The sequence below is a fragment of the Atta cephalotes genome (genome assembly GCF_000143395.1).
Source record: "Atta cephalotes unplaced genomic scaffold scaffold00031, whole genome shotgun sequence".
Lineage (NCBI taxonomy): Eukaryota > Metazoa > Arthropoda > Insecta > Hymenoptera > Formicidae > Atta > Atta cephalotes.
In genome coordinates, this window is record NW_012130095.1 from 2,073,071 (window position 1) to 2,084,555 (window position 11,485).

Here is an 11,485-nt window from a genome sequence, read left to right on the forward strand (position 1 = left end):
TAAACGTAGTCGAATAATTTCCTCATATATTTGACTGTGATTGGTTAATTCTTACAACTGCAACCACTTACAACTACGCTTACGCAATTGTAGAATGGACTTTATAGCTCTTGCACACAGAATACCAGTAGCCAATCAATTTATCACTTTTCCATAAAAACAAAAATATGTTTAGTTGATAATTGCGCCAACTTCTACAGCGTGTTGCTATCGTTCTATGTGCGGAAGCCATTACGGAATCGGAATACTAATCCCACCTTCCCCTTCCATATCGAGCGCGTTATTTTAAATTTCGAAACAACTGTTCTATAGAATTTCATCACTTACCGAGCTCGGCATAACATAGGGCTCCGATAAGCGACAGGATCCCGGAAAAAATCCAGACAATGAGAGCCTGGCCGACGCTGCCACTGTTCCTAAGCACGCCTTTGGGTGACACGAAGATACCGGCGCCGACGATGATACCGACGATGATCGCCACGCCGTTCCACAAACCCAATTCCTTTTTCAACTTGATACCTTCGTCACTGTTAGATCTCGCAGCTTTCGACTGCGACAACACCGACTTTTCTGCCGGCGCTACCTTGTCTGGCATCTTCCGTACGTCGTGTTAAAAGTTCTTTTCGAAATCGGAGCACGCGCGTGTACGCGCGCGCGCGCGTTTTCACGCGACTACTCGAAGTGCTCGGACAACGGTTGCCGCGGCGTGCCGCGTGGGCACTACCGCGAGTGCATGCGATGCGGTTAACGGAGACATATGTGAGCAAAGCGGAGGAAAAGCGGAAGCTAAGGAAGATAAACGAGAGCGGAAAATGGATAAAGAATAGAAAAAGAAAGAAATTGCAAACGCACGCGGTCACCACACGTATCACCACGTGGCAAGAAGCATCTCACGCGACGGATACACACGTACACCTTACGTGCCGGGCCGCAATTGCCGAACTGCCGCTGCCGGCTGCCGCTCGTTTCTTATGACCGCGCTCGCCGGTACGCTCACCACCATCTCCTACTCTTTGACTTGATTCGCCGCTCTGCGATCGAACTGACGCGACGCTAGCGGCTAGCGACGGCCGCGCGCGAACACGCGCGCCCATTGACGCGGACACACTTATTCTGATAATTCGCGATAATTCTTTCTTCTTCGTGTCTCTGAAAATACCGACGAAAAATCAAAAGCAAATGCGATAAAAATAAATGAAATGAAAAATCTATTTGAAAATTTTATATTGTATCGATATCGGCTTTCATTCTTCTCTAAAACAATGAATAATCTCAAAGCAATGTCAAAACTGATCGCATTAAAATTCAGCATTTCCTGCGGATGTAATTTCTTATTGTATTGACACCGCAGTTTTCTTGCTGTCGTAGAGAAATATAAACATACAACAATGTCCACAACCATGTTCAGACTTTAGTTAGTAAGCAGTGCAAGTACTGCTCTGCAGTTTCTCGACGTGAACTTGGACACTCCAAGATGTTCAATGTAAACAGCGCTTTTTTTTCCAATTCCATCAGCGGAGTATTGACCGTTTCTACGCCACTGTGCCTACCTTAAACCTTACATCTTACGAGTGTCTCAATCCATATTGCATCATCAATTTGCCGAAAAGCAGATCTCATACCTGAGAAAACAATAATTCTACGAGATAGACATGAATAAAGGCAATGTCTATAATTTCATATAAAATATGATACAAGCATCTTAGGTAGTAAGCTACGTCATTTTGTCGTCATTTTGACGTTAGCTTGCTACCAGAAATATAATTGAATAACAATCGGATAAGAATTTCTGCAAAAAGATTGTTGCGTCAAGATTGTTTGTTTTTCAAACTTGATGAAATTAAATGTTAATATTCCTTGCATAAGCATATCCAGGATTTTCTTTCGCGAGGGGAGGGGGGAGGGAAGAGATTTTATTTTTTATTACATAAATCTTTTTTATTACATAAATTCTTTTATTATATAAATAGCAATTTTTATTATTGAATTGCTTTTTTTGGATATTTTAGAGGCTATGTCTCCTTGTTCCCAGTTTCGAATAAAAAAAATATTAGACTTTGTAAATTATATATACCTAACTTTTATTTTTTTCCTGAAGACAATATGGGCAAAACACAGTTACAACAATAAAAATAAAATGTATAATTTTTTAATATTGCTATTGTTATTATTATTAAATAGTATTATAAAATTTGTACATATAAAAGAGCCTATAAAAAAAAGGAATAAATAAGATAAAATTTATTCAATAAAATTTTTAAAAATTAAAGGATTATTTACATAGTCTTAACAAGAAAAAATATTTCATGTGATAACAAAAAACTTATACAAAGTAAAGTTGTATGTTATTACAAAAATGAAAAAATTTCGGTGGGTTCGAATCCTCCCAATCCCTCTCCCCTAGATACCCTATAATTCGTTTTAAATAAATATTTTGCATTTTTAATATCTTTTCTTCTTCGTTTAATTATACATTTCATTTTATATAGGGTATCCCTAAAATTTGACATCACTGAGCAGGTGGACTAAACTGAGTCGAAAAGTTCTCTACCATTTTGCAATTTTTGCAATAACAAGATATTAATTATTAAAAATCGTTAAATATTGTTCTTCAATAGTTTTTTACTCAAATACTATCAACTTTACAGAAAAATTGCAAGAAATGAAAATTATTTTTTTCTTCTCATAGAACTCTAAAAATTTTTTCAGAATTTTTTATCAACTTTAATACTAGCATTTTTTTATTTACCACCAGAGAAAATACGATATTAAAAATTTCTAAAAAAATTCTCAGAATTTTATAAGAAGAAAATAAACAATTTTTATCCCTTGCTGTTTTTTTGGAAAGTTGATAATATTTGAGTAAAAAATTATTGAAAATCAATATTTAGCGATTTTTAGTTATTAATATCTCGTTAATCATTGCGAAAATTGCAAAATGATAGAGGAGTTTTTTAGTCTTAATTTAGTCCGCTCTATCTGTTCAGGATGCCGAATTTTAGGGGCATCCTGTATATGCAAAAAGAATGACACACTAAAAAAATTTTTGGATGAAAATGGATAAAAAGAAAAATTCTGATCAATTGAAATTCTGGTTATATCTCAACTAGAATTTTAATAAATCTATTACCAGAAAATTCTGATTTGTATTTTTAATTAGAATTCCATTAATTAGAATTAATGCAACCAGATTGCTTTTTCAAATCAACAGTGCAATTAGAAATTATAGACTTTTTGATGACTACGTTTAATCGTGTTTCGCAACAATTCTTGCAATATATGTATATTTCTCGTTGAGTATAAAAAGGCACATAAATTCTCATAATTGGAAAATTAGAAGTTATAAATAAAATTTCCGAAAAATACATTAAATAAAAATATATCAAGTACAAATATACCAAGTAAAAAAATTGACTAATGAGACTGTAAATTGTATACAATTATTTCGTATAAAAAACTTTATCGTAATTAAATTAATAGATATATAATACAAATGACATATGTTTCGTCTAATCTTTTAGCCATCAAATAAAGTGACCAGATGCAATGTATGTGAAGTAGAACATCCATCATGGAAAAGTAGTATAAAGGTAGTATATTACCTTTTTTTCACGAAGATTGACAAAAAAAAAGGAAATGAAGAAGCAGGTATTGTTTGATCTGAGGTCTTATTTTGTATTCTTTTTAAACTTCTTTTAAACTTTTGTGTAAAAGATTTTTAAATATAAAATAAAATAGGTAAAAAAAAGCGAAAATACTGAATGCAAAAAGTACAACGCGAATAAACCTAATGTATAATTAACATCTTGATAGCAAACCCTATAGAAACAGATTGATAGCAGGCCTTACTACCAATTTTTAATTGCAGAAAGACAACAAATTGTACACAGAGTTTGTATTATCTGATATTGTTAGAAATATAACAAAGCTTGCTAAACATGCTTTGCTAGCAAATTGGTAGTAGAAACCGAACAAAGTCCTGCAACTTGACGGCAGATTGAGAGTAGAATCTAGATTCGAGCAAACTCTGTTTGATTTCTGCCACTAATCTGCTGATACAGCCTGTCAGCAGGCTTTGTCAACAAATCAAACGCGGACACAAATGGCTATGGTTTTGTAATCAAAATCTGATCGAGTTTGCTGTCAATTTGGTCCAAATTGTTAACATTTTGTTATCAGGGCATCTTAAATCAGTATGACCATTTTATGCTAAATACTCATCGGTTTAATCTTAATGTTTTATTCCATGCTTATTCTGTACTATGTGTTAATATATTTCATGTGTGACAGTGTCACAGTGACTTAATAATTTTCGATCTCCTCGTTCGCTCCGAAGTCCCCAAAGTAATAAGAAAAGAGTTTTCAACACATTGAAAATCCGCCCGGACGCTCGAAAAAAGAGTATGAATGATCACTCTACATCAACAATATATAAAATCGCAACTCAAGAATAAAAAAACTTATAACAAAATTGTAATTATGCATATATGATAGTCAATTGAATCAGATTAAAAGTTTATATAAAGTGACAAGTAGATGAACCAAGAGTTTAAATTCTGACATGGCAACTGTTTGGCACATCTATTTGTCACTTTATATAAATTTCTAATTCAATTTATGACTACGATCTATCTAATATATAATATATATCTATATAATATATATATAATTACACATTTTGCTATAAATGTTTTTTTAATTTTCGAGTTGCTATTTTATATTTTTATTATATTGCTATTATCATACATAATATGGTCTTAAATATCTTATACGAATGTATTTATCCGTTGCGTACTTGTGAGATTATTTGATCACTTTATATATAATATTCAGCCTTTCAACTAAATTTGAAATTACTTTCTAAAAATGGATTGGTTAATTGTCTCGTAAGGATCATGGCCATAAGTATGCCTTAATAAGTATTCTTTTATATAGAACTTTGCTGACAATGGCTAAAAGATTAGCCGAAACGTATGTCATGTATTATATCTCTATGATATCTCTAATGTATCGTTAGTTACAATAAAGCTTTTTATACGAAATAATTGCACATGATATAGCGATAATTCCAATTAGTCTATTTCCTTATAATGGGATTTTATTTGTGTGTTTTTGTACAACAAATTTTCATACAACAAATTTTTCAAGCCTGTTGATTGGTTGTAGGATAGAGAGAATCATCCAAAAATTCTCTCTCTCTCTGTTCTGTATACATTTTGTCGATAAAAACGCACAAATAAAATCCCATCCTTATTTGATAATCGATCTCGATAAATCTTTGCGAGTGTATTTATGATTCTATCCGAAACAATTACAACAATCTTTGTGCTTAAACGTTAAAAAGTCAAGAGAATACACTCATAGTGTTAATATCGATAATGATATAAGCTTATCTCATACGTACATTATAAGATAATACTACAAACTGTAAGTCTGTAGATAATACATAACCCAGATAACACGTGCGATTGTCCGTTTTTTTGTCGTACGATAAATTTTTTAATCGTATTAATTGGTTGCAGAACAGAGAGATTCTTGGATATTTCTGTTCTATAGCCAAATTGACAGGTTTGAAAAATTTGTCGTATAACATAAACGGATTAATGTAATATTAATCTTAAAGATGTTGTTTATCCCGACTTTAGACATATGTAGGTGCTCTATTTAGAATTAAACTCCCCGGTAAAAAATTTTTCATGAATATGTACAAACATACATAAATATTCACAAATATGTATAATCATATATGAAATATGTCCATACATGTTCGTATATCTCTCTTTCTTTTGTAAAATTATTTTTTAGTATAATAGAAATAATAATAGTAATGTGAACAAATCAAATTAAAAAAAATGTAAAAAAAATTACTTATGTAATTACATATAAAATTATACATAATTGTGTACAAGTAATTTTTTTACATTTCTTTTCAAACTTGATTTTTTTTTTAAAACATGTGAAAATTATTCTTTTAATTATTTTTAATATTTTTACAATACTATTATTATTTCTATTACACTAAAAAGTAATTTTACAAAAGAAAGAAAGATGTATGAACATTTATAATATGGACATATTTCATATAAAATTATGTATGTTTATGAATATTTATACATGATTATATATGTTTATACATATTTATACATATTTATGCATGATAAATTTTTTATCGAAATATTATTATTTGAAATGCATATCAGATTTGTAATTTTGGAAATTTGTTACAATGTTACATATATGATAAAAATTTGAAAATTCGGCTTGATTTTTCGTTAAAAGTGTCAATTAAAAAAATAATATCTTGCGAAGTCTTGTACGTCTTGCTTTCTTTCCGAAGAATAATAATATTTTATCGTATATTCTTCTAAGTGTTGCAAATTGGATTTTTTTACAAATTACATTCTGTAGTTTATAGATCGGTAATGCATTATTATAAGTTTGCAAAAAATGATTCATTCGCGACAGTCAAATTTTCGTCGCGAAGACTCGTTTCATATTTTTATTTTACAATATTATACTGCAAATAGTGCAACGATATATGTTTCACTTCGCCGTAAACATTCACTCACGAGTGTTCTTTGCGCTCTTGTAACTTTGCGTTGATCGAAGGCATTTAATCAATGTGCAAATTCGTCGGTCGCAAGAACCGTTCGCGCGACGATCACGCGAGTCGCATGAAGTGTGATGCGTTTCGATCTATCGACGTACAGCGACTCGCAGCGATCTTCACTCCATTCGCAAATCGCGGCGCGTGCCGCCGCGTACGAAGGATCATATTTCCCCGTGGAAAAGCACGATCAGCATACGCGCACAGTACTGGGAGGTTGGCGGAGTACTAAAGCATCTCCCGTGTCCGAGCGAGTCTTCTCGTTGAAAACCACGCATCATCCTCAGCATTGGCGCGACGCGAGTCAAAACATCCAAATGCTGCAACAAGCATTGAAAGCCATATGGAAAATATTGCAAGCGCGAAACACTTCTGGGATTCTTTTTGCTTGAGGAAGATTCTCATGTTGTCATTCCTATTAAAAGACGTATATCAAAAGAATGGAAAAAGTATTGATCAATTCAAAAGTGTATATGAGCGATATTCAACAATTAAAAGATTAATATTAAATATAAAAAAAGAAAAGTAATACAATATTACTACTGCATTGCTTTTCTTTTTTTTTTAAAGATTCATTTACTGCAATAATTGTAAAGTTGTCATTTAGTTGCTTACAAATAAAAAGAATGAAAACATAAAGAAAAATTTAAAAAGCATATTTTTAAAAAACATACTTTTATTTCTACATATAATATCGCATAATCAATTATTACATCAAAATTGCGTATTTTAAAATTAATATTATAATATTTTAATGGTTTAAAATATTCAAATTTATTTTTTGGAGTATTTTGTATTTTGAGTTGTATTATTAGGTTTGTTATAATCAATGAGCAATTTGTGATAATAGCTATTCAGCAGAGAAAACTGATAAATAAACGCTCAATGATTTTTTAAATATATTTTTATATTTAGATCTAGCAAAGAATTAAAAGCAAGAACTAATCACATTAAATTAAAAATTACTGACCATTGATTTATAAATTTTCTCTTCTGAACGTACTTAAATTGATATATTTCTAGCTACAATATATTGTATAGCGTTCTACGCCAATGATGTCGCACGTCCGTTTCGTCAGTGCTGCGCAACCATTTTCGTTATTATCATCACATTATCATTTACGCGTAGTTTATTCGTATGTGTGATCGCATATGCATGCTATTTAAATATGAATGAACCGCATTGAGTCAATAATTGAACTTCTTATCGTGTTTCTATCAATATCAAATCTATTTTTTGCGCTATATATCTATAAAATGTGAAAATTTGAAAAACAAATTGAATTTAAACAAACTAGTTAAATACTTTTAAGTCGCTATTTCATTTGGTACGTTCTCCGTTTTATATACATTCGTCATATAACCAAAATGCACAAATAAAATAGCACCCTTACAAATTATTAAAATTACAAAATCTCTTCTTTTCTTTTTTACATATACAGGATGTTTCTGAAATAATCACTAATCATACAGTGTTATTTCTAATAAAAGAACTGAATCGAAAAATCTTTTCTATTTTGTAATTTTCGCAATATTTTTTTTTACCCAATGAAAATGTCTAAAATCGATGTATAAGACAATAAGATGTAAAACTTTAAAGTATCTTTAAAAGTTCTTTAAGAAACAGCTTTAAAATATTTCACAAAGAGCACTGAAAGATATCTTAAAATTTTTATACATTGATTTTATTTGTTTATTCGGCAATGTTTAGAAATTAATATTTCGTTAACTATTGCGAAAATGATATAAGATTTTTCGACTCAGTGTTTTATTAGGCATAGCACTGTGATGATTAATCGTTAAGAAACACTCTGTATATAGACAATATTTAAGATTGATAACTTAATTTTTTGTTAAATCAGTAATCATTGCATATTTCCAAAATATTTATTTCTTTGTTCCTATTTGTTTAAATCTTGCATATACTTTAACGATAAAATATAAATAAAAAAAAATTTGTTTTATTTAACCTAAATTTACTCATGTAAAAAAAATTATTATTTATATTTTCAGCTTCCAGTAAATAAGAATGGATTGAAATGAATTTAGATTTTCATTTGCGAACAAATGAATTCTTTTCAATTCAAATGCGTTTTTATTCATTTACACGAAACATATTTCTATGCCTTTGAATCTAAAACTAATATTTTCTGTACCTCGTGAATATTTCTTAATTCAAAATTTTAAATAGAAAATACGATTTTTCAATCTAATTGAATCTAAAAGAAAGTATTCCATTCAATTAAGTTTATAAAAAGTAAAAATGGACCATGAATATTTAAGTATGTATTTGAATGGATTCAAATGAATTAAACTCACAATCCATTTTAATTTTTCATTTCATTTTTCATTCTTGTTTACTAGACTTTATTGACATCTCAAATTGCTAACAATAATAAAATTGGAAAATTGCTGTTTCAAATTTCAATTTAAATTAAAATTTTGCGCTAACTACAAAATACAATTTATTCATAAATAATATTTATTTTTTATCTATTTATACGCAGTTTTCATGTGAATTATATAATATCCTTTTTTATAATATCATTTTTATAATATCCTTTTTTTATATCTTTAGCTGAAAAGACAGGAAATAGATTTTTACAGTCGGGAACGCTCGACAAGAATAAAGTCTTCCTTTATTTTTAGGAAAACCAGGCATTAGCGCCGATTATGCTGGTATTCCCGATATTCACTATGAATGTATTGTAAACGTAATTAGTACCCAAGCAGCACAGCAGCGCTGCAAAGCGCTAAAAAAGCGCTTATATACAATTTTAACGTTTTTTTAACATCTTGTAAGCACTGTGTGCTATAATGTAACATGAATTATATAGGTTTTCAATATTCAACGGTGTATACGAAATACGATTTTGCTCTTTGGAAAATCCACCATTTGAGAGTCACTGTGCGGCAAGCTTCCGCCGCTACGGCGTGTATTTCTCCCCTTTCTAATCCACACCGCGGTTTCCCGTGTGGCCCTATAAAAATAAATTTTGACGCCAGCGCGCAAGATGTACAACGGACGAAATCGGTAAAATTAAACGATTATAGCTGGTTCAATTCTTCTTTGAATTAGTGAAATGAACGATGAGATTTTTCTCCGATGAAAGTTCTCGATATAGGTATTTCGAGCATTATAAATTAGCGTCATGACGTAGAAATTCTGTAATATAATAATGACATGACGAAATATAACATTATTGACAGGGAAAAAATTATTGCGTAATTGAAAGCTAATTACATTAACGCGCGTCGATCAAGAAACGATATAAGACGAATTAATGTTCATAAATTTGATAAAAGGTATCTTTTTCTTTTTCTTTCTTCAATAGTGCGTCCCCTATGATGAGTTCAATTTGGCCAGTAGTAGTACATAGCCCATATTCAGAGCGCTCTTTTATCGATAAAAGCGCGCTTTTATCTCTAGAATATAGTATGTGTAACGTAAATTATAGCATGTTAGCGCGTAACATCGTTATAAGCGCATTCTGAATAATTCCAATAAATATAGCAGAGTCAATCAATTAGGTAATGTTTCAAAGTCAAGAATATAATTCAAAAACGCGCTTACAAAAAAAGTGTTTGTTCGCGCGCACATCGTATGTTTTAATATGCTCTAACATACTTCTATCCTGATAAAAATAAAAATCTGAGTAAATCGGATATAACGGGAGAATAACGGAAGTATAAACGAAACTTCTAGAAAGCGAAAATTGGAATAATGAAATGTGAAAAAAGCATTTATACTATCTCGTTGATGCTACGGTGATAACATATATAATACCAAATATTTGTTTACATTAAGGTACTGCGCACAATAGAAGGAATAAGGAATTAGGAATAAAGAATAAACGATTTTAATCTATCAGAAATCATATATTCTGATGTATCTGATTTCTCATTGAATGAATTCAATTGAATGAATACTACGACCGCTCACTGAGAGCTCAGTGAGCTCTTATATCTATTTGGTCTATATTTTTAGTTTTAACGGAATATCCCAATCAGATGCAAGAGCTCATTGAGTGCTCAGAGAACGGTTGTAGTACTGAATACACTCAATGGATGGACGCAATCAGCAGACACAACAGTTGAGTGAGCGCTCGCAGCTATTGATGTATTCTTCTAAAGCTAAAATTCTGATTGGATGAGCCGAAAGAATACACTATAAATAAACAGCGAGCACTCAACTGCTCAGCAAACGAAAATGAATTGAAATGGATTGGAAATTTTTAATCCATTCGTATCGGTATTTTAAATCTATAAAAATGGATTGATTCCATATAAAAAAATTTTATATATGTAAAAGTTTAAATAAATTAAAGTAGTAATTACATGAAATTCTATATTTCTATAGTTATTATTTTAAAACTTTTATACAAAAAAATTTTAAAACTTTTATACAAAAAAACACTAGCTGTATAATAAAGAAAACGTATTAATATAAAATATATATAAAAGCGATTAATTTAGATATTAATTAAATTTAGATATTAATTTAGATATTAATTTAGATAAAAATAAAGAATTTACATATGTAACATTTATTGCACATATTTACGTAATTTTTTATATCTCTATTAAATGAAGAATTCAAGATATATTTTTACAGTACAACTTTTTAACTCGGTTGAATTAAAACGAAAAATTTCTTATTCATAATTCTGAATAAAATAGAGCATTTATGCATTTTTAAATGAAACAATGGATTTTCTACTCACAATTTTGAATTGAATAGTATTCATGACCCCTTTTCAGAAAAGCTACTAAAGAAAAACTATATATATATATATATATATATATATATATATTATATATATCATGATAAAATAGCATTACTATTCAGATTTGTAATTAGTACAGCTATTACACAAT

General features: G+C 30.1%; 1 protein-coding gene across 1 annotated transcript in view; it reads right to left on the bottom strand.

Annotated features, from left to right (window-relative positions):
• LOC105620984 (Y+L amino acid transporter 2) overlaps positions 1 to 595 on the bottom strand; it is a 24,086-nt gene extending 23,491 nt beyond the window's left edge. Inside the window, exon 1 of the mRNA XM_012202458.1 lies at positions 328 to 595. Coding sequence (XP_012057848.1) covers positions 328 to 595 — 268 coding nt within the window. The remainder of the gene's footprint in view (positions 1 to 327) is intronic.
• Positions 596 to 11,485: the final 10,890 nt, after the last annotated feature.